A 23,475-nucleotide genomic window follows, 5' to 3' on the forward strand; every position below is an offset into this window, starting at 1 on the left:
TTGAGAGAATATGAGAGTGAAGTTTGAAAATATCAACATTTTTACGTTTCCTGAGTAAATTTCAATGATTTATAAATAAATAAGTCAACAGCTTTATGAGTGATAAAAAAAGTATTTAAATACGCTTATAACTCATTTATTTGCATTATTATTGTTAGCTAAAACTACTCAATAAATTATAAAACGAAAAAAAAGTATACCTGTAGCGTATTATTACGTTCAATCTGTAAATTTTTTAGCAAAATGCCGATATTGTAAGGGCCACAATGAAACAGTTCATGAAAAATTTTATTTAAAACTAATTTTATTTCTTCAAAATGTGCTTTTGTGAGCAGTGATATATATCGCTACATAACAAAATATAATCAATGTAACAACAAAAAAAACGAATTCATTATGAAAACGCACAGCGAAATTCAAGATGTAACCAACTGAGAAAGTCTATCAATTTATTTTCTCTATAATAAATAACGCTGGGTATTCCATAATTTTTCGTTGAACGTATCTACTAAAATACACGAAAAATAAGAATAAGTAATTGTACAATATAATATGGCATCGGTTCATTCTTTGTAAGATAAAATCAAAGCGCAACACATCAGCAAAACAATCAAACAAGAACAGAAAAATTTCTTAAAAACAAAAAATGTACAAGTTCATGGATTGTACTGTAATTTGTTTGGTCGAGCGTCAATCTTACCTAAATTTAAATCTATTCTGCTATATGTGTAAATGAAACAACAACAACAACAAAATTAATAAATAATTGCGTGTACGTGAAAATTGTGACAATCAATCTATAATCATTGTTGATTAGTATATGTATATAATATAATGTACGGTGCGATGTTTTAAAGTTTCTCTTACAAATATACGCAGAGAGAAACTTTGGAAATGGCATAACTAGACAAAAATCGAAATTTTATGTTTTTGCATTGATTTTAAGAAGCTTATTTACCCTTTATATAACATGTATATGATTGTGTTAGTTAGTCACAAGGCGCACGGTTAATCTCAAATTAAATATTTAAGCGGAATACACGTTACATGTTTCTACGATTGTTCATCAATCAGATATACATATTCACTGGACGAAAATAACATTAGACGAAATCATGTGAAAAAAGAAACAAACAAAAAATAATCGTGTTGGAATTGCTTTTACAGAATCAGTCAGGTTTATCCATAAAGCAGACGAAGTCGCCCTTTGTTAGATACACATACATCTTACTTATGCAGTATACAAAATATGCGCTCTTGTACGATACAAATCGGTACAAACGTGAATATTTTTCGATGTAAGATACAAGTGAGAAGAAAAATAAGCGCAGATTACACATCGTTTTGAGCTGAAAATAGTTTTAATAACGCTCGAGAAGCAGGCAAATCAGTCTTTTCTTCGACTAAGCGACCAAAGGGTTTGTTGAACATACATATGTTTTCTTTTTTACTTTTGTATTCATCATCTACTCTAGTTGAAAACATTAAATATCCTCGCTATTACAAAATCAAATTGTTTACAGGTATTACATCAATCAAATAAATACATATGTAGGCGCATGCACATATCGAAAAAATAACGAGAAGAACGCGTTTACAAAGCGAAAATGTGCTTCGCAAGTGACGACCGATTTGACAACCAATGCGACTAATTCTAGCGAACATTTAATCTATAGTTATATTGTAAGAACATTCATTCATTTACGTTAGTTCAGGCTATAAAGTTTATGCGACTTATCATACTTCTCATCGTTATTGACTGTATCGATAAAATAATGTTAATACTTGTATGTATTAGGCATTCGATGAAAATATTTAGATATCTAGCTTTGTTTCTAGAATGTCGCAGTAAATTATTTCATATCTGAAGATTGCTTCAATCATTTCTAAAAATTGCACCACTATTTTTAAGAATTAAAAATGATATTATCTTTTGAAACTTTAAAACAGTAGCTGTTACACAAATAAGCTATAAACGCTGATATTATTATTGACATTTATAAAAAATCGTTCATGAAATTATAAAGATTAGCCATCAACGAGATGAGAAAGTATATTGATTTCATCTAATCTAAAATTATTGATCTAATGGCTTATTAATAATATCGAGAGGAAATATGACGAGATTCCTTCGTACGAATCAATAAAAAGTCCATAAAAATCACTTTATTATTTTTATGTTATTTTTATCAATAATGTATTACTGTCAATCGTCTTCCCCTTAAAGCGTCTGTTGAATCTTTTGAAAAGAAAAATACTCAGTTCAACGAGGCTCGAGACTCGATAATGAGTACGAAGATTATACAAAGTGTTAGTAAGTGACAGTTAACGGTAACCTTGAGAGTTTATCGATCGTACAATAAGCTTTGCACATGTCCGTCGAGAAACTTATGTTGGCCGTTCACATATCGTACCTGGCAAGTATTGTTTTCATCATTTTGGTGGCACCTTAAGAAGTATATGTCAGTACAACTATCGCAGAAGAAATTCCTACTAACTAAAGAGTATTTAGAGTGCAATAACTGCAAAAGGACTGCTTGCACTTTGATAAACAAATTCTTTCAATGTAGAATCACAAATAAATTAGTACTTGCTATAAAAAAACCTAAATGATTAATGTAAAAAAAGTGAACGTACAAAGTTGCTTGTTTTCCACGATACACTTTGACAAGAAATAAAAACGCACGTTTTCTTTCGCTCTAGTAATTGACGGAGCTCACAAGACATGCGCACAACACTGTATTTTGGTCTACTTTTAGAATCATTCGCGGTTTAGACGAATCGCACTACAACATGAAAAGTAATGAAAAGCTTTACTTTGAATACATCAAACATTATTATTTGGCTATTAGCTTTTATTTCAAAACGTATTTATTATTAGAGCAATTTTTCAATCCAAATTGTTAATGTTACTTCTATTTACTGCTCATTAAAAATGCTCGATGTTGTACTTTATAAACAGTCTTAAGTGACTACATTAGTTTTCTGTTCTGTACGTCCACCTAACATCTACATTGAAAGAGAATTAAAATCTACCTTGTTTTACATATGAACATAAAAAAATCAAACAGAACTTATTTTTTTAATTTATTCGTGAACTGAATATAAAAAAAAAAAAAAAAAAAAAACCAAAGCTTAGATAAATTTGATACACAGAACAGTACACGACAATTAGTTTTTTATTATTAAAGCTGAACAAATCGATACGGGTTAAAAATGCGCTATTCAACGGCTCATCAAGTCCTTAAAAATAGTCACAGTATTAAACACCAATTTCGAATCAAATTATTGCTTATTAAGTTAGAGTAATGAAGTTTCGAAGACGCAATGTACCCTTAAAATATTCTTCAAAAAATTCGTATGACTATGATTGTGTGTTATGATATGAGTTTAATTTCGCCGTAGAGAAAAGAGACGACGCCGAGGTCGTATCTTAGCTTGTTCTCATTCAAATGACATTAGGTTCGCCGGGATGGGTTTGCGATCGTTAATTCCGCGAACTGTTGCTCGCAGTTCTTTCATCCATTGATCTGCTATTTCGCTTGATGTCGCGCGGAATTTGTATACGTTTCCTTCAAGATCAAAGATTGAATCATTCGAAAACCAATAAACTCTAAATTTGCAAAAAAAGTACCTTTCTTTGGATCGATAAGTAAAAAAGTATCTCCGTGAAACGTATCATCCAGTGGCTCGACAATCCATCCCAGCACCGAAACCATTTTGTACGGTTCTCTTTTAAAGTCTCCTCGTTCATGCCTGCTTTAATGAAAGCAATTATCATTATCTGTTTTAAAAAATCCACCCATAACCAATTTACGCTCGAGTGAGGGTCAATTTACCCTTTGAAGCACTTAGGCGAGAAATAGACGATCGAGGATGCCCAAAGCTGAACCCAGTATCTCTGCCAGGTCGAAACTGCCGTTTTACGTCCATCCCTTAAAACCACTTTTCGCCTCAACGATCCTTGCATTATACAGCGTGGTTGTATCGAACCATCGATTTCACATGGTAAAACTGGCGCACTACGAAGGAAAAAAATTGGAAGTTAATGATGATAGTAAAAAATTTATTTTGGCTAAAATTTCAATAATTGAAAAATCATGAGTTTGCATGAAATTCTATTCGGTGAGATTCTTGGATATCCGACACTAAAGCTTACCTTAAACAAAAAATTCTTCTAATCATAAGAATGTACAGTGCAGCCAATTTTTGATCACATACCAATGATACCACGTATTTATATCAAGTATAAAAAAATTATTTAGCTAATAATTATATATTAATAATAAATATAATAATAATAAAAGCTCATTTTATTTATTCATATTCATACCTATTTTTCGCAAGCAAACTACAATCATCATTGATAGCATCAGCAGGCGAACCTGGCGAGTTCTGATCGAGTTCAACGATCTGTGTTGCCAAGTGAGGTTCTTCTAGCACCGAGTCGTCCAACAAGTGACGTATAGCTACGTGATTTGTTTCCAAAGGCATAATAGCCTTACCAAATATACTGTAATGAGTCAAAATGAAAGTTAATATTTCCTGTCTATTAGTCGTACATATAAATCTCATGCATGGCAGTGCTCGGCTGGCTGGTCGTTAAATAAAAATGGTTTCGATGCAAGGAAAATTGACACGATAATAATTCACATGTAATTAGAAAATTTGAAATAACAATCATATTCAATATCGAGTTGTTATGAGGTTTCAAGAAACAATCGTTACCTATATTGTCGTTTCAATTATAATTATTCATGCCTGGTTTATCGTAGAATCAAAATATATAACGCTATTTAACTATCATTTACATGCAACTATACGTACTATAATTTTAATAAGACCACAATTAATCTATTCCAATAACTATAAACATTTCTATTTATACATGTACGAGAAATTAATATGTAGAACTCACATTACTCAAATGAACTCGATTGATAAAGTGTACGGTCGCATGCAAAGACATGAAATGAAAAGAAAAAAACTAGGAAATGACACGCTGATGATATAGCACTATTAAAATCATTAACTAAAATTAAAGCAATAAGCAGCTCTAATGTAAATGAGTTGATTCGTATAACCCTGAGACGCGGACTCTTGGGACTCACCCAGGAGTTGTTAAGTTAGGTCCAAATTTGCCTCCTTGCTTATGGAAGTTGCGTGGAAGACTCGTGCTACGGAATCTAACAAGTTCGCAAAGGTTCATCGTCAAAATTTAATTGAAAATGCTTATATGGCAATTTCATTGGAAGAAAAAAAGCGAAACACGTCAATAGCTTGACTAATTATGTAGATTTTATTCCAAATAAATTATTATTAATATTTTTTAAAATTATTATAAAATTTTAGTGAATGGAAAAAATATGATTATGGATTATTCAAAATAAAAGCAAATCTCAAATAGCTTATCTATTCCAACACGATACTTTCTACTTAATGATCAGACCAATCTAATATCCTTAATTGTGCAATTACTCACTTAACTGAAAGTATGTTAGTGTGTTAAGACTTATCAGTCCTTTCTAATACATTAGAAATAAAACCAATTCCACCACCTATCAGTCGTTCGTTGACATTTCGATAGAAAAATTAAAAAGTAAAACGAAAACACACTCTTGAAGCAGGAAAACTTTCGAATAGATATCGATCTTACTTAGTTCCAAGACTGCGGCACTTTCGATGTCCAGGAACAAACTTATTGGCGGCCGACGCTGCATGCAAACGTAAAGAACCGGCACAGCCTCTCGCTGGCGATAATGACAAAGCTGCTACTCCTGTTGCCATGTTTTCTACAGACTCTTTGCTGCTGCTTGACGACGGCACTGGAGAATTTGGTTCGAGTTTCATCGAAAGCCTACGATATTATTCAACGTTGAAATACGATGTAATAAAAAATTGGTAGTCGAAACGAAACTGTCTTACTTGAAGTGGTCGTCTTCGAGAAACTTTTGTAATTCTTCTATGTATCGAACGTTATTTAAATATCTTTGAACATCGATTAATGGTACTATACTAGGGTATTTGCTGGCTTGAAACATTGCTACTTTGGTCAAAACAGCGTTCATCTTCAAGATTCGCTGATGATTGTCACCATTCTAAAAATAATAAAAGAAAACTCGTACTTATACCCGTTTGAAATACAATTTCAATTAAATAAATAACAAAATTTACCATTGTTGCTGGATGTGCCATGTCGATATATACAAGATCCGTGAGAAACAATCCTAGATATGGTATGCATGGCAGTTTAATGCTATCCATGTGCTCTCTAAGATTCATCCAATTATTTTTATCACTGAACACTTCAGCAAGTTTGTCGAAAGTCGTTTTATCTTTTTTCGTTAGACATGCCCATGTTTTATTTAGTCTATAAAAATTTTACAAATGACAATTAGAAAAATCACAAATATACTGTATCAACAAACAATCGTAAGGATGTACCTGTAAATAGAAGCACTTTGCATTGCAGAAATAATAGCAAACAATGAGTGTAAGTTATTCAACTCATAAAGTTTCTTAGCAACTCGTATAAAATGTGCCAATATCTCGGCTCGCTGCTTCGCAGTTGGAGCATTTAAGATTTCTTGAACAGTCCAAAAACTCACCTGTAGACAATAATTCTTTCATTAACTTCACAAATAACTATATCATGGTTGATAGAATTTAAGAAAGTAATATTAACATGATTGAATCGTCTTGTAAAAGCAACGACATTTGGAGCAACCGTCAGTTTATTCTTTTTGTTCCAAGAACAACTAGATAACTCTTCTGGTTGTATACTCTTGAAGACGCAGGCGTCGAGTAATGTCAATTGTCCTGCTAGATCTTCAGTCGGGATCTCGGTGGCCACGGTAGCGTTTGGCACGGGTGAATTGGCATTGCCGCGTCCAGGCAACGAATTTGATTTGGACACCACAGATCTTGAAAAAACAATGATGAGAAGTCAATTATAAGATAAAAATGTGGAAATATTGTTAGAGAAAATGACGTTATGATAAAGATACACATTACACACCCATAATTGTCATAACAATTAGATATAGTGGGCTGTGTCAGTTCTGAGTACTTCCTATATGTTCTACAACGTTCTCTATGCTCTTTCCGCTCTTTTGAATTTTTATCACTAGAATTCACATTGTCAGGCGACAAAAGTCCACTAAATGAATTTGAGTCTGGACTATATGATTTGTCTGAACAATCATTGGGTCCATACTTTATCAGAAAAGCACAAGATGTAGATGAATACTTTAATTTACAAAAAACCATACAATAAAAATATAAGTATTTCAGAATATTACCTCGGACAAGTGTAGTGGAGACACTGATTTATTAGACAGATCTCGAGGCATGGAGGTGTAGTGCAAATCAGCCATGTGGCTATACGAGTTAGTGGGTACATTACATTTTCCATCAAACTTTGGAGCTCTTGTATTTCCAAAACTGACTCTACTTCTTTGCTATAATATTAATTATTTCTATAAATTTGTCTCACACAAATCAACATTTAGTATGAACATTTTTTTATCAGATAAGTAGATGCTTTTGACTTGTTCTGATGTAAAAACTAATAAGAATTTATTATTATTAAAACACTGTTTGATTTTATGCTAAATAGGAAAAATTACTAATCATTATTTGGTAATCATTATTTTAAATACTAATGGATTTTTAATTAACAGTGCATTGTATGAAGTAGCAACTAACAGAAATCTTTTATCTAAATCAAGGTAGAGCAAACAAAAATGAACATATTAGCAAATGAGTAAGAGTAAAATGTTAGGACAATTAATTGGAAAAATTATTGGAACTTTACACTGATAAGTATTAACTTCACAAACAATCCAATGTTTTTGTTTATTCACTAATAAAAATAACAAAGTTTAAGAAGTTGAGCTATTCAACGTGAATATAAATATAAATTGTTGTTCTTATCCACGAAGCAATTTACGTACTATCTCAGCTGATAAAACGAGCTGATGAAATAATCTTAAACGTACATAAGAGATGTGTAACAAACGATTGCGCTGCGTATAACTACATCACTGTGCATCTACTTGAGAGCACTATGGCAACTATGTATATCGAAAAAGCAAATCACTTGATCATTTCACCGCTAAGAAGCATTAAAAGATATGTGGAGCAGACACTCTCACGCACAACAAAAACAATATCTCGAAAATCCCGTTTACTCGCGTTCTTCAACTATCAGAGAAATTGCCGTTCGAAAGGAAACACAACACAAAAATTAACCTCGAGGCAGAGAAAACGAAAGAGCGTCGGGGTGGCCGCCTCTCTCTGTCAAGGTCGCGACTATATCGCCGAACGTTGTTATCTATACGCGTTATACATGCAGCTCTATTCGAAGAAGCAAAACGAAGAACAAGTAAACGATAAAGTACGTTAAAACTTTTAATACTGCAGCTTACGTTTTAAAAATATTGCGCCCCTCCGACGCCAAGCAAACCTGCCGTATAGGAAAATGACGTTACACAACAAACATCTGTCCTCCCCAACGACGACGACTAAAGTTCGTACACATCATCACACGCAGCACATATACAGGTACCTATATGACGCACACACATTCAAAACAGATACCACCTATCGCGAGGCAAGCTTGCGTGAGATTGTATCACGAAAGTAAAGTATATAGTCACGTGTACGTGTATGTGTGCGTATGTGATTTTATATGTAGGACGAGAACATTTTTAACGAGAAAAAAAGTTGAGTACAATTCGTGACGCGAGATGGCGTGAGATCGTGGCGCGATTTTGAGGTTAGGTACAAATATTGATTGATGAGTATAGTTTGTGTTGATATTCAACACATAAAATATTATTTGACTATTGCTTTGGCAATTTCACTGCCTCTTGCAACATAAAAACATTTGTGATTAACGTTGTATACTAATTATTGAAAATTAGAGAGTCGTTTATTTCGGATCATCTGTTACGCATTGTATCTTTCATCTAATCTGAACCGGTTTGTCGATGTAAAAGATATACATATATATTATAACGCAATGGCGTGTGTTTGTAGCGACCACGTGTTTGCGTGATTCTGACAATCAAACATCAATTTACTCGTGTTACGATTACGAAAGTATCTACTAAACATACCCCGTCTCCCGAAAAAAGAGCGACTTTTCGTTGGTAACCTAGTCGGTCGTCCGATGGCACTACCGGTCTTCCGTAATTAATGGATGAACACGATTACGCAAATGTAAGGAAAGGCAATCCTGAAGCAAGTAATACTTTATTGTACGTTAATAGCATTCCTTCTAATATGATGTCAAGCTTAGGACAATCTTCATTGAACAATGTAATGTACAGTGATAACAATTCTGTTCTTAAAGAAGAGCTTATTTTAAGTGAAGAAATTATCATTGAAAGTAATGAGTACAATGCATATGTGAATAAACAAAACATTAAGAATACAAATTTAAGCAACGAATTAGCTAGTCATAACATGACAAGGGGTATGTTTTATATTGGTAAGTTTATTTCGAATAAAATTATCATCAAACATATGCTGTGGTGAATGTAAATTGTATTTTATCTGTAATTTTTAGATAAGCAAACTTCTTTGGCAGCTATAGCTGCACAATATGACAGCTCAGGTTCTGAGAATGAAGATGATCAAAATGCAGATTTAATAAATAACAAAGACTACAGAAATAAGGAAATAATACTTTCAAGTGCTGAATCTTCTGATAGTGAAAGTGACTCGAGTAGTAGTGATTCCAATGATAGCGATGCTAAGTCTAGTGAAAAAAGTAAAAAGAATGCATCTGACAATGATGAATCGGACGATGCAACACAATCCAAGTAAGGCATGCTTTTTTTTTCTGAAATTTGACAGTAATGTATAAGTAAATTCATTATAAATTTTGATATTTTTAGGAATGTAAAGAATAAACAGAAGAAATTCACAAAACCAAAAAGTGAATTTGATGATCTTCCACCAATTGAGGACTTAACGATCAGTGTACCTGAGGTTTTGTGTGATCCATTGGGAGAGGTAATTACTTTACTCTTTGTTTTTTATTTTCAACAACAAAAATAAAATAATTGTTTTCCAGATTGCTTGGACTGTTGAGCAAATGGTAGTTGTTCGTCCCAAGCCTGGTAAACCAACTTTAAATTTAGATACAGTCTTATTTATTGACAAAGGTCAAAGAGCTTTGGGACGTATATTTGATGTGTTTGGTCAAGTTGCTGAGCCGCACTATTGTGTGAGATTCAATAGTTCGGTACAGATTCAAGAGAAGGATATTAAAGTAGGAATGACAGTGTATTATTGCCCAAACACACAGTATACATCTTTAGTCTTTCTGAGTGAACTTACAAAGTAAGATATTTTATTAACCAAAATGTCAACTCATGAGTTAATTTATACTAATTATTTTTAGAATGAAAGCTGCAGATGATATTGGAGAAGATGAAGCTCCACAGTTTTCAGATGATGAAGAAGAACAGGCTTACTTAGCAAGTTTGAAAAATAAACAGAGTGAAAGCACTAACAAATCTAAAGAAGGATCCTCAGAAACTCCAGTAAAACGCAAACGTGGTAAGAAAATAGTTTTATGTTACATAAAATATTTCTACATTTGTGCATAATATCGCCACTTTAAAAATTATTTTCAGGCAATAATACCGGTTGGCAATCAAATCATCCTTGGAACACTAACCGAGAACACCAGTCATATCCTCATGCGCAAAATCCACGGCCATTCTATCGAACGCATCACCTGTGGTCTCGTTTACGATATCAACAACCAAATCCTTGGCATCAGTACAATTCATACCCAAGTAATCAGTGGATGCTACCACCACAACCATCATATCATCATATGCAGCCATACAATTATCTTAATCCAGCACAAATGCCACCAGTAGAAATGCAAAACGTTGGATTCTCTCAAGTGCAGTGGAATCCACAGTATCAGTTACCACAAGTCAATGCAGCAGAATTTTCTGGTTTCCCGCCAACTCTGATACCTCCTATCAATTTACCTCCACCGCCACCTCCACCACCACCATCAGCTAATATGGATACGTAGTTCTTAAGCATATACATTGTATTATTAGGTTTGTTATAAGTTTTTTTGTTGAATTAAAATATATCTTATCTATATAATTTATCAAACTAAATTGTAATAACTTCATTTAGGCATTTTTTAACAAAATTTTCAGCACTTATTTCATCTTAACTGTTCAAAAATGGGTTTTCTTTATAATTGATTGTATTTGGTTCGTCAAGAGACTTATTAGCTATAGATATATCACTTTTGATTGCTGTTATAAGTTCGTCTGAAACAATGTCATACATTAATTTTTTAAATAAACAACAAATAGTTAATGTATCCTTCACAGGAATATTGAAACTCACCCATAGAAGAGAAATTCTTTTCTGGCCTAATGTAGCCTAATACTATAACTTTCAGTTCTTTACCATAAAAATCCTCTTCAAATTTGTGCAGTAAATGTATTTCCTATAATAAAAAAAAGATAATACACAGATTATAGGTAATAATTATAATGTTTAGTAATATAAATTCAAAAAATAATAATTTGCATGCCATTGATTTCTTATCATTATTATAAAATGGATTCCATCCTATACTCATGACCATTTTGTAAATTGCTTTGTTCAATGAGGCCCATCCATAATAAATTCCTGTCTCAAATTCAGTAGGAAGAGCTTCAACAACTTCTTCTGGAAAGTTAGCTGAAAAAATAACGTTAATTTTAAATGAAAATATTTTACTGGACAAATGACAAGTTGATTATAAAATAAAATTTAATGTCATTAATGCAAATTCAAGAAAAACGTTACCCGTTGGACATCCAAGTGATTTTGATCCTCTTCCAAAGCCAGGCACAACTTTTCCAGAAGCATAATAAGGCAAATAGTCTTGGAATGCCATTGAAATACAATGACGTTTTTGTGGTTTAATTACTCCACTACCTATATACAGCGTAAAATCGCCCACTACGTTAATAATATCAAGAAAACTGATATTGAAGTTTCAATTGTTCTGTGTATTTGATAAGCCACGTTGTATATATGTATGTCTTAAAAGTTTGTTAACATAGCAGGTACAGATCAGTTCAGACTAATAATAATATTACGATAAAAATAGTAAGAGAAGCGCGATATTTAAAAAACAAAAACTCTGAATAAACACGTTATAATCGCAACTGTATCAGACAAAGAAATTACAATTTCTCACCAAATAATCATTGTAATACTATTAATGGAAAATAGGTTATGTGAACTATTCCGCTGCATACTTAAATGTGAGGTCGTCTAATAGACAAAATCTATAGATGAGATTGGAAATGAACATTTATATTCGATGAAAAAAACATCTGACTTCTCACACCATGTAAAGATATCATAAGTTGAAACTTACTATGTCATGTGCACAGACTACTTATTTTCAAATCAAACGATAACTGATATTTCCAGTGAGCGTGTGTAAATATGCAGCCAAAACAATTAGTGTCATGATAATTATCCAACTAAGCTGATAGACTATGGGGCATGGACCATGGCGAAAAATTGTTTTTCCTTCTCGAGCTTTATATGTAGCATGCGGTTTTTACGCGTGTAGCAGCTGATTTCCATTCATAAGATTTTTTTTCGGAAGTCAGCTGATTCATTACACGCGCGTGCGACGTTCTATGTATAATTATTAAAAATACCATCAATGTATTCTATACCTTGTTGTTAATAACGCAAGTGACAAGAACATAATTGAATTGCCTTTTCTGTTACGTAAAGAGGAAAAAAGTTTTTTATAATTCCTATTATAGAAGTTGTAAATTACGACGCGATTACCGAGATAAGATAGACAATAGGCACTCGCATTGTATATTGTATGACTGACGCGTATGATAATTACATTTTTGAGTAGTCATTTTTAAATTGAACGATTTCTTTTATATCGTTGGCTTATCTTTCGAATAATATTGAATACGATATATCTCTCTCTAGTGGCACGTGTCGAGTTAGTATTAAAGTATTTCTGCGTATGGTTATTTTCAGTCATTTTACGCGGAAGACGGTGTATGGTGAAAACTATTGTATTAGCGAATGAATATTTTCATAGATTTCACAACAAAACGTATGTCGATTGCGGCTTTGCATGAATCAAACATATTAAACTTGAGATATCCTTCTATCAAAAGTAGAACTAAAAGTTGTTCTATTTCCTACACGCAAAAAGGCCACGCAAAAAGGAAGCGCTGATTGAGTACCCGGTTTACGCTCCTCAATTATGATCTCAGTCGCGTCGATTATCGATCATCGTTTTACCAGTACAGGTAATCTTCTGTCTAAAATAATGTACAGCACGACACATATAAAAACTTGCGTATTTTAGTATCGGTGACGCTAACACAAAAAGCCACGTGATTAAACGTTCTTATGTTTACCTCTTTTTGGGAAACAACGCACAAGAGGTCGTAAAAAGAAGAATATTATTTGCTCGTTTATCTGTGATTTTATCAATTTCTAGGTTTTATATTTACAAAGAACAACTCCAGGAGTGTCCTATCTAATTCCGTCATATAAATTGAATTCTTTTGACATTTTCTCTTTTGAGGAAATCTAATAAATGAAATTTTTATAGTGCATTTTGCGGTTTTAAAACTCGAATGAAAATCTACATTATCTTTGAAATATAAATAGATAAACCTTTTTCGATCGAACGATCTATAGCAGATTGGCTTTAAGGTACTACGAATATTCGACAGCAAAAAAACAAAAATTATTACCACAAGTTAATTTAAATGCCTCATTATATTCATATATATACATAGGAAAATATAGCTTCGTTTCTTTCTTATAGTAATAAAAAATTTAAGATGCTCGTATTTATATTTTCCCGTACCTAAATTTCTAAAAAAATATAATCTCTCTCTCTCTCTCTCTCTCTCTCTCTCTCTCTTGCATTTAATCACGCGTTACGCGGCTTCCAAAATAATCAACAACAATTGTATACAAATGCCATACAATTGTAAAAAAAATACGTGAGTTTTCGGTATACATCGTGCAAGCAAAGAATTATGTGAATATTGATTATTCAAGCAACCTTAAGATTTTTTCACCTTTGAATCTTTAATAATCGAACTCAAAATTAAAAAAAGAATCGATAGATACGATAAATCTTGCAATCCGATTCCTCGTTTTAAAGCTTCACCCACGGCAACGAATGTTTAGCTGAATTATCTAAAAATAGCAAGAAGCGCCTTACATTAACAAATCACGAGAAAAAATAAAGAAGATATCGCGTTAAGCCGGCCCATTAGTATGCCTTATGGTAAAATCCACGCGAGAAGCCGCGTGCACGAGAGGGTACAACAGCTTTGTCAGATTATTCTCGAAAGTACCTCCTCGCAGCAGCCGGCGGGCGAATAATTGATGCTCGAGTGCAATGTGTCGCTTGTAATCTACTCCCGCGTTCACGAATATTTCAGCACGCACGAGAAAAGTAAAATTTCGCGACAATTTCCACGTCAAGTTCGTTCGTCGACGCGATCATTCTCGATGTGTATCGATCTCGCCGTAAAGAATAAATTTTGAATCTCCCGCAAGACATCACGCCAGTTCTGTGACGTTTCTGACTGTCTGTTACCCGATTCTCAGTCATAGAACGGTCGTGACATCGTCGAAGCCGCCTCTACTAAACGTACACGACGACCTAGAAAACTACACCACCGTACACGATACATACGCGAGTGTGCCGAACACCTCGTGTTGAGAGGTATCATCATCATTATCATCGTTTCATTCGAGAAGATCGTGGATTCGACATCAATCCTCTCGATCATCAAACGAATCTCCAAAGCTGGCGTCCACCAATCTCGGCGTTTGCTGGCAGTTTCCGCGTCTAAAAGCACGCGTTACAAAAGGAAGAGCGCGCGAACAGCGTAGTCGAGTCGGTTCTCGTCTGGCGCGACAGCAACAACGGTGTGTCACGGTTAAATAAGCGCGCTACATTTTGTTACCTTTGTCGGCACGATGCAGTGACCCAATGAGTTAATTTTCCTAGACACACACACACACACACACACACACATGGTGTTGATCGTCGTCATCACGAAGGTAAGTCCAATAGGCGTGCACACGCATGGGTTTCCTTTTTGGACCGGGCCAATCAAGGTTCTTGACCCTGCATATATACGGGCGCGAGACATATTCCGTCGCACGTGCCATTCGGATTCCTCGAACTCTCACGTCGCATGTCGTCGCCGAAGTTACATACTTTTTAATGTCCTTCGGATATCGATAGTCAGACGAAATGCCCCATCAGGTATTATTATCTGCACGGATTTGCATATCTCACGAGCTTGTACGATAACCGAGAGCACGCTCCATTGATTGCCTTGCTAGCCACTGGCCAAGCTCGCTCGTAGCTTTGAAAATTCATGAGTGCAAAACTTGTTTGCGAACGCGATATATCCATCTCAAAGCTACCTTTGGTCTGCCCCACATTGTCGTTCTAATTTTTTTTCTTTAATCCTCATTGATCCGTTCTTTATTTTTATTTTCCGTGTCCACGAGTAAACATTGTTGCTACCGCTTCTTATAGTAGACTGCGAGCAATGCAGTGATGTAGTTACTTGTACGATTCAGTTTCACTGCCCACTGATTGCATCCTTCAAAGTGTTGTTGAAAACTAAATAGTTCAGCGAACGCTCTAAATGCATTTGTATTTAGTGTATCGGAAAACCTTTTCTAGCCGTTCGTTTACGCGTCATAACAAAAAGGGCGCGCATGCCCTTCGCGTGGAGGACGAGAGAACAAGATCGAAGTAGGTAGCAGCAGCTGGCGGAACGAAAGCATGATGTCTGGTAGTGGGAGAGAGACAGAACCTTGTCAAGGTTGTACGGCCACTGCTATACTTACGTGCTTTCTTCTGTTTCTGGCCTCTGCACGCGTGTATCTTTTTTTCTCCCTTTATTTCGCGAAATCTCATCGGAACTTGATTAATAACTACGTGCACAAAGAGAAAACACCCCTACGCACTACGTAGTAGTTTATTTTTGTCAAGAGTGACGCGTGAGAGAGAGAGATATATAGAGAAAGAGAGAAAGAGAAAGCGTCTCTCTCTCTCTCTCTCTCTCATTCACTCGCAGATGAACATACACCATTCAAAGGACGGACATCGAGTCACTGATTGGATAACCGAAACGCGTAGCTCTGCAGTCGTGCAGTTTTATATATAACGCGTGAGAAATGATTCGCTATCCATGCTTCGATGTTTGCAGAGTACGTCAACGATGTCGAAAAAGGCAAACACTCTTTACATAAACACAGCAATGAAAGTCAAGCGTCAAACAAGTCATTGAGTTGATTATGAAAGATAGAAGAATGTTTGAGATCTGAAATCAAGGAAGGCGATATTTAGCCGCGGCTACTTTGATCAATTCTCATCGCCTGCGAGATTACCAATGATGCTTTTGAAAATCGAATGACAGCATAATTGCGTAAGAACTCGAACGTGAAAAATCGATGTTTTACGTCGCGAGGTAAAAATTGACGACCATGCTAAGTGCATTTTGATGTCGGCCTTTTTTTTTAATCCACTTAGGTGAAAGAATCGAGTTTACTGTCTGTCGCTGCGAGCAAAGGCGTCTTAAACAATGAAGGCTGGCCAGCGTCGCGCCTTCAGTTTATCACGATCGCGTCAAGGGGGAAACGCCAAAGCTCCATCAACCGTAGGAACGGCAACCCGAGCTTGTCCGATGAAAATCAGCCGAATGCCGACGATGCGCTATCCGCAGCTTAGCTTCGCGCGTGACCAGCTGTAATTTCGCTCGACGAACCCACGCTATTCGATAAAGAGCGGCGCAGCCGGCGCACGTGGTTTGCCCCCAGATTTCTCGAGTTTCGGCGTGTCTGATTCAAACCTGATCGCTCACCTTGAAGAGCTTTTCCGCGCGTTAATGCCGGGGTGAGGGGACAAAAAGCGAGCTCGTTGTTCCTGTGCAATAAGCACCGAGTCGTATCAACGGTAGTTTGTGCTTCTTTTGCCTATCAGATGCCGACGCACAGAAATAATGAGATCTCGTACACTTATCGAAAGATACATTTTGGCTCGATGCCGTTGGAGAGGAGTCATACGTTCTCGAGTGCGTTAACCCAATCAATGCACAGGCTCAAACGCTCAATGCTCGTTCTCGAAGCTTTTTATGACGACTTAACGGCAGCACGCGTGACGGCATATTCGTGATTGACATCCACTTCTTTCTCGAGCTCCCGCTTTCTCTCTCTCTCTCTCTCTCTCTCTCTCTCTCTCTCTCTCTCTCTCTCTCTCCCTCTCAAAAAAAATAAATATATATTCTCTTTTTTTTGCTGCGCGAATGCTGATTTGCGATTAATTTTTATCACTCGCGTAAAAATGTTGCATTTCGTTCGAGAACGCGGTCGGAAAAAGAACATGGCTCAAACTTCGTTAATTAAAAGACAGGAACACCTCATCGGAGAATGATTCACACCCACATGAGAGCATACCTGACAGATATTTTGCAAGCGAAGTCCATGAAACAAAGTGAAATTTATCCAAACGCTAAAATCTAATGAAAACTCTTTTCATTTTTCAGTACAACCTGACAGAGCAGTGCAAATTCCCGATTTGGTTATGAGCCTTTAGTATTTGTTGAAGCAGCTTGCAATAAGAATAAAAAATGGTATCATCCATCTCGACTAACGGGGAGGCCGAGGGTCTGACCAAGAGTTCTACCCTAGAGTTTCACGACGAACAGCACTCCCAGTTAATTCTGTCTTCGCTCAACATGATGAGAAAGAACAAGCATTTCTGCGACGTCATACTGCACGTAAGTCTACTTAGTATTTGTTTTCTGTTTAGCGTTCGATTGCTAAAATTACGTAAGTAATAAAACAAGGAAAAGTTATAATTTTCACGTGTTATTCTTTCACGAGGAAACTCGTGGAATGTCTTGCTATTGAATGATATTGAATGAACAGCCGTGGATTTAATTCAGAATGTATTTTTCACGGTCGGCATTGATCCAACAAAAAGAAAGATTTTGTTTGCAAAAAAGTATAATTAGAAAGTACAAGCCACGCAGCTTACTTGATAACGGCCATGGACTTGCCAACGAAGTTTCATTAATGAAAAATCAATACGTATTTGCCCTTGTAAACAAGCCACGCTTCGCATGAACGTTTTCTCGACGACGAAAATTTTGCAGGCCGGTAAAGCCGAAGTGCATGGACATCGAGCAGTGTTAGCCGCGGCCTCTCCGTACTTATTCGAGCTGTTTAGCAATGATACTCAACAAGGTAGCAACGAGCCACAAGTCACCTACAAGCTCAGCGATCACATCAACAAACGTGCTCTGCAGAAGCTCATCGATTACGCCTATACATCTAGGTTTGACAGTTATCTATGTTTTTCCTTTTATTTCGGTATACATGAGGCCAAATATCTAAAATAAACGTTGAACGGTTTGCTTTCGTTTTTTTATTATTATTTTGATTTTGTATAATCGAAGTTTTGTAGATCGATTTTTTCGACCAACAAGAACTTCGTTACTATATGTAGTAATCAACTTTCGTGGATTTGAGATATAATCAATTTATCGTTTAGGAGTCGGCTACAACAATTAATTATGCAATAAGAAAAAAACTAAATTAATTACCAGCTTTTATGTTGCACGTCATATTTCTGCTTAGTTTTATTTTGGATTAGAGGCGTATATATACGTGTAGTAGTAGCCAACAGCCGCGAATTTTTTCTCTAAAAATAATAAAATAGAGATACAGCAAGTTTCATAGTTCACGTAGTGTCGTGGAAAGTTAAACAAAATTCTTGGATTTTTTGCAGACTCGAGATAACACCAGCTGAAATGAAATCAATTTACGTAGCAGCGGCCTACTTGAAAATGGATCGAATAGCCGGCCAATGTACAGCTCAATTATTGGAATCGTTGACGCCAGAGACATGCCTTGAAATTCGTGGTTTGCCTGGTATCGTCTCCAACGAAAATTTTGTCAAACAAGTTGATGCTTATATTCGCCAAAACGTAAGTCGAGTGATTGTATTACTCGTTATCTACACGAGATGATGCATCTGATGAGAATAAGTCAACTGTTTGAATTTTTTTGAAAATTTTGTTTTTTACACGTGAAGTTTATAATTGAAGTTTGCTTGGTTATATAACGAGAGATAATTTTTTTGCAATTGTAAATTGAATTTTGTCGAGTCAATAATTATCACTAAAAAATGAAAAAATGATGAATTTTAAATTATTTCATCTAAATAATTAAACAATACATTGATTTTTCTTTCAGTTTGAGAATGTTTGCAACAATCCAGTACTGTCATTTCTTCCCTACGTGAAAATCGAAGTACTATATCAAACAACGCAAGAAATGAGTTTAGTAAACGGTCAAAGTCTGTGCTGTTTAGTCTTGGATTGGATTAAACGTTTGATGACCGATCAAGATCATCCACCTAGTGTACAGCAACTTTCAGAGAAAACTCATCTCTTGTATTTAGCTCTCGACAACAGTTTACAAGATTGTTCGGATCTGCCATCGGGTGACATCAGTGACACTGACATCGTACAAGACTACAAGAAAATGTCTCTCAAGACTCAAGTTTCGCAGAACAAGAGTCGCAGAAAGGGTGTTTTGCAACCTGCTAAACCTCGAGTTTTGATATACAACAGTAGTATCGAAGATAGTGTAGAGGAACAGCTGGAACCGGATTGGAATTTGATTGGCGTCAGTAAAGTTGGAGGTAACGTTTTCTTATGACTCGGATAATAACGGAAAATAATGCATTTAAAAAAAATTGCATTTACCGTTTTATTCAGAAATAGTTATTTGTAAACTGTTAATAAGCCGTTTGGTAATCATAGATAATTATAATTGTCAGCTAGCAGTTTCTTTTATCTTAAAACGCAACCTTCTATAGTTTTCTCTTCCACTCTCGTGCACAATAACAAACTGAGCCAATCTTGCTTTCAATCAGATTAACTTACATAACGGTATACGTAATAATATAAATTGACATTATTTTCTTCAAAAATCAATCAAATTTCAGAGCACACATTCCTGAGCATCGTGACGCTAGACGGTCTTCTCACAAAACTATCGGTGATGTTACGCTTGAATACACCATCGTCACCAGCAGCTCAAGAAACCAACCACCGAATTCCAGAAGACCAAAGAAGTTCATCAAGCGAGCCAGATTTATATTGTGCTCTGCCAACAATGAAAGCTGGTAAATGTTCGGTAGGTTGTGCCGAACTGAACGGTTATTTGCTGGTTTGTGGTGGTTACGACCGAGTTGAGTGCCTGAAAACTGTCGACAAATATGTACCCGAATCAAATACATGGGAAGTTGTAGCAGCAATGAAAGAAGCTCGTGGACGATTTGGCATTGCTGTTGTCAAGGGTAAAGTTTATGCTATTGGAGGATCCAATGGATCAACTGAATTGGAAACTGTTGAAGTATTAGATCCTGTGAGTGGTAAATGGAAGACTGTGGCAAATTTACCTTTGGCTAGATCAAATTCGGGAGTTTGCTCGTTGGACGACAAAATCTATTGCATTGGCGGCTGGAATGGACAGGTATATAACGCTATATAACGTGTTGCATTTGGGGAGTTGTAATTTGATTTGAAAGTAATCTCCCCTACCGCTGTCGCTGCCAATTTGACATTGGTAGAGCTTCGTTCGTGCTTTTTAATCGCATTGTTTTTTTTTTTAAAACGTAATTTATTATTATTTTTTTTAATTTTTTTATTAAATACGCTGATTCTTGCGAATGATGTAAGAACTTTTTTTAAAAGCAATAATAACTAATGTTTGTGTAATCAAAAAATACGTTTCTAGAACGGAATTAGTTGATTTGAGTATAAGCTTATTACTCAAAACGTTATATCGTATAACACAGCTCATTATTGTAATTTATCGAAAACGAATGATTTGATTTTCAAGGCTGGAATCAAACAATGCGACGTATACGACCCAGACACCAATGTATGGTCGAGCATCGAGCCTTTAAAAATCGGCCGCTATCAAGCTGGAGTATGTTCCTACGACAACAAAGTCTATGCAGTTGGTGGCTGTGACTCCTGGAATTGTCTCAACTCGATTGAAATTTATGACCCACAAACGAATACTTGGAGTATGGGCCCATCTCTGATCACCGCTAGACGTGGTTGTGGATTGGCCGTGTTCCACGGTAGATTGTACGCAGTTGGTGGATCGACTGGTCAGCATAGTTTGACAAGTACAGAAGTTTATGATCCAGCAGAACAAGTGTGGGTTCCTGGACCTAGTATGTGCATGCCGAGGGCTAACGTTGCAGTCACCGTTGTTGGCGATAGGTAAAGAGCTTTTCCTACAACTTACTTTATTTTAATTTTATTGTAATATATTCTAGAAAAATGATTTTATATTTTCAGACTGTACGCGGTAGGAGGTTTTTCTGGCAAAAACTTCCTAAACTCGATCGAGTATCTAGACATTCATACGAACGAGTGGACGACGTTTATCCCGAAAACGGATGGTATAAAAACACCGCCGAATCCTGAGTACAATAATTACTCGGATTCAAGTGCCAACGGTAGCGAGAAAGACATGCCTCAGTCGACGTGTAGTAGTCGGCAATTAAGCAAGGCCAACTCGGAAGTCGAATGAAATCTTATTTTTAATAAATCTACCTTATCTTGCCCTCCCTTTTTTGTTACTATTTTTGTCGGTAATAATCTTAGCACTGCAAGGATGAAGTACAATTCCAGTTATGTATATCATAGGGATCGTTTGAGTGTGACATTACTTTCTGCACGCGATTCTTGATACTTCTGCCATTTACAGAGAAAAACCATGCGAAATCGAATTATAACATGTGACTCATTTTGTACGATGATATTCAACTTGTAAAAAATTGAGCAATGTTAAATTTTCATATCATTAAATTTCCATCTTTATTTATCTTCTTTAAATGTTACTTACTATTTATTCTCTTTAATCATATATATTGAAATAAATAAGATTAATATTCGTTGGTAACTGAGAAAATCCAAGATGTTTTTACAATTCTTTCTGTGCTATTGAATTTTAATAGATTGCTTCTAGTTTTTGTAGATATTTTGATAGGCATTTGATCCAACTATAGCATGCTTTTCAAAATTGCAGTTAAATTATTTACAAAAAGAAAAGTGATACTTCTCTTTTGTAACGTTGCTCAATTTGCAAAAGAAAAATTTAATAGAACGTTTGTTCACCAATGTCGTAAAATTACTTTACCATATCGTATCTCAAAAAAAAAAAAAATAACTGAAAAAAGTGCAATTTTCTTGTTCTTTCAACTTTGTATGTGATTAAAATTTTTTTTAAGACTATTTTACGAATTTACAAACATACAAAAGAGGAAAAACCTGTAACGGAAAAACAAATGTCATGCTTGTAATATATTTGCAAAATTTGATAAATTATAAGAGCAAATGAAAAACCAAACAAACACTAACGTGAATATTCGGTGCAAGTGTAGTATAAAATTTGTAAAATTTGCATTATTTATGCATTTTTTCTTTCGATAAGAACCGAGACACTGCCAAAAACAAAAATAGCATTTGTTCCTAAAAATTAAAAAGAAAAAAACCAGCTACATTATAATTTTTAAAAGTTACATTCTATATATACATGAGATTTAAAATCCATAAAGGGTCCAACACAAACTTTTTTATGGACAAGAACATATATTTGTTGAAATTGTCAAACAGAAAAGAAGAAAAGCGGATTTACATACATTTTATGAATTCTTACCATTTACATAATCGAATTACACGATTTTAATAAGTGCAGAAAGTATCAAGGGAACTCAATATTACATACGGGAAAAATAAGAAATATCCTGAGGATATATATTATATAATAGTAATAATTGTAATAATCAGTTAAAATTGAATCTTTTTTGAGGATTTGCCTGAAAGTATTGAGTTAATACAGTTTTGACGCGGATACATTCAGTTCGAAACTATCAACAATAAAAAATTTAACGAAAGAAAACTATACATCAGGAAGTTTTCTATTATTTGGTTTTTAGTATATTTTCATGTAAATGACGGGTGTTTTCAATATTTTTGATTTAACAGGATAGTCAAGAAACATTTTTCTTTTTATTAAATGATCTGTAGCAGATTGACTATAAAATGAAGTGTAATACATACTTAAACATTTTCAAACTGGCGTCATTTATGTTAGTAAGGATTATTAAAAGGAAAAATAACATGTACAGTATGGTATAAGTGTGAAAAACTGTTTTGTAAAACTATGATTACGAAAAAGCAAAAAATATTTACGATGAGTCTGCATAATAAAAATATAACTGTTAAAGTATATTGAACGAAAATCTTGTTTGTATCATTTATTTACCTATATACTTGCGATAAGAAAGGCTATTGAAATAAATTAACATAT

General features: G+C 34.9%; 4 protein-coding genes across 15 annotated transcripts; 2 read left to right on the top strand and 2 right to left on the bottom strand.

The window, feature by feature from the left end:
- Positions 1 to 285: 285 nt before the first annotated feature.
- Positions 286 to 8,629, bottom strand: LOC131673397 (ras-specific guanine nucleotide-releasing factor RalGPS2). Of its 8 annotated transcripts, none has more exons than XM_058951347.1 (13): positions 8,430 to 8,629; positions 7,302 to 7,460; positions 7,019 to 7,215; positions 6,686 to 6,923; positions 6,445 to 6,608; positions 6,175 to 6,370; positions 5,926 to 6,098; positions 5,657 to 5,857; positions 5,112 to 5,186; positions 4,334 to 4,513; positions 3,840 to 4,022; positions 3,635 to 3,756; positions 286 to 3,572 (listed from the first exon to the last, which is right to left on the bottom strand). In XM_058951347.1, the coding sequence occupies exons 2-13, from the start codon at positions 7,374 to 7,376 to the stop codon at positions 3,445 to 3,447; spliced, it is 1,932 nt and encodes a 643-aa protein (XP_058807330.1). In that variant the 5' UTR covers positions 7,377 to 7,460; positions 8,430 to 8,629; the 3' UTR covers positions 286 to 3,444. The 8 variants fall into 8 exon arrangements, with proteins under 8 accessions (XP_058807330.1, XP_058807326.1, XP_058807328.1 ...); XM_058951343.1 differs by having other exon boundaries at positions 3,635 to 3,759; XM_058951345.1 differs by lacking the exon at positions 8,430 to 8,629 and adding an exon at positions 8,254 to 8,422 and having other exon boundaries at positions 3,635 to 3,759.
- Positions 8,630 to 8,772: 143 nt separating this feature from the next.
- LOC131673390 (H/ACA ribonucleoprotein complex non-core subunit NAF1) lies at positions 8,773 to 11,065 on the top strand. The gene is made up of 6 exons (XM_058951326.1): positions 8,773 to 9,496; positions 9,575 to 9,830; positions 9,906 to 10,023; positions 10,085 to 10,353; positions 10,415 to 10,572; positions 10,650 to 11,065. The coding sequence occupies exons 1-6, from the start codon at positions 9,202 to 9,204 to the stop codon at positions 11,063 to 11,065; spliced, it is 1,512 nt and encodes a 503-aa protein (XP_058807309.1). The 5' UTR covers positions 8,773 to 9,201.
- LOC131673395 (riboflavin kinase) lies at positions 11,065 to 16,082 on the bottom strand. Of its 5 annotated transcripts, XM_058951338.1 has the most exons (6): positions 12,422 to 12,716; positions 12,239 to 12,329; positions 11,842 to 11,973; positions 11,585 to 11,733; positions 11,395 to 11,497; positions 11,069 to 11,315 (listed from the first exon to the last, which is right to left on the bottom strand). In XM_058951338.1, the coding sequence occupies exons 3-6, from the start codon at positions 11,930 to 11,932 to the stop codon at positions 11,212 to 11,214; spliced, it is 447 nt and encodes a 148-aa protein (XP_058807321.1). In that variant the 5' UTR covers positions 11,933 to 11,973; positions 12,239 to 12,329; positions 12,422 to 12,716; the 3' UTR covers positions 11,069 to 11,211. The 5 variants fall into 5 exon arrangements, with proteins under 5 accessions (XP_058807320.1, XP_058807323.1, XP_058807324.1 ...); XM_058951337.1 differs by lacking the exons at positions 12,239 to 12,329; positions 12,422 to 12,716 and adding an exon at positions 15,922 to 16,082 and having other exon boundaries at positions 11,065 to 11,315; XM_058951340.1 differs by lacking the exons at positions 12,239 to 12,329; positions 12,422 to 12,716 and adding an exon at positions 15,490 to 15,580 and having other exon boundaries at positions 11,068 to 11,315.
- Positions 14,711 to 23,391, top strand: LOC131673389 (influenza virus NS1A-binding protein homolog A-like). Its single transcript, XM_058951325.1, has 8 exons — positions 14,711 to 15,117; positions 17,619 to 17,852; positions 18,231 to 18,412; positions 18,866 to 19,064; positions 19,333 to 19,783; positions 20,090 to 20,619; positions 20,989 to 21,380; positions 21,459 to 23,391. Exons 2-8 carry the CDS (start codon positions 17,703 to 17,705, stop codon positions 21,691 to 21,693), a joined length of 2,139 nt encoding a protein of 712 aa, XP_058807308.1. The 5' UTR covers positions 14,711 to 15,117; positions 17,619 to 17,702; the 3' UTR covers positions 21,694 to 23,391.
- The last annotated feature ends 84 nt before the right edge of the window (positions 23,392 to 23,475 follow it).

This window comes from Phymastichus coffea, unplaced genomic scaffold (genome assembly GCF_024137745.1).
Source record: "Phymastichus coffea isolate CEN01 unplaced genomic scaffold, Cenicafe_Pcof_1.1 PCOF00175, whole genome shotgun sequence".
Taxonomy (NCBI): Eukaryota; Metazoa; Arthropoda; class Insecta; order Hymenoptera; family Eulophidae; genus Phymastichus; species Phymastichus coffea.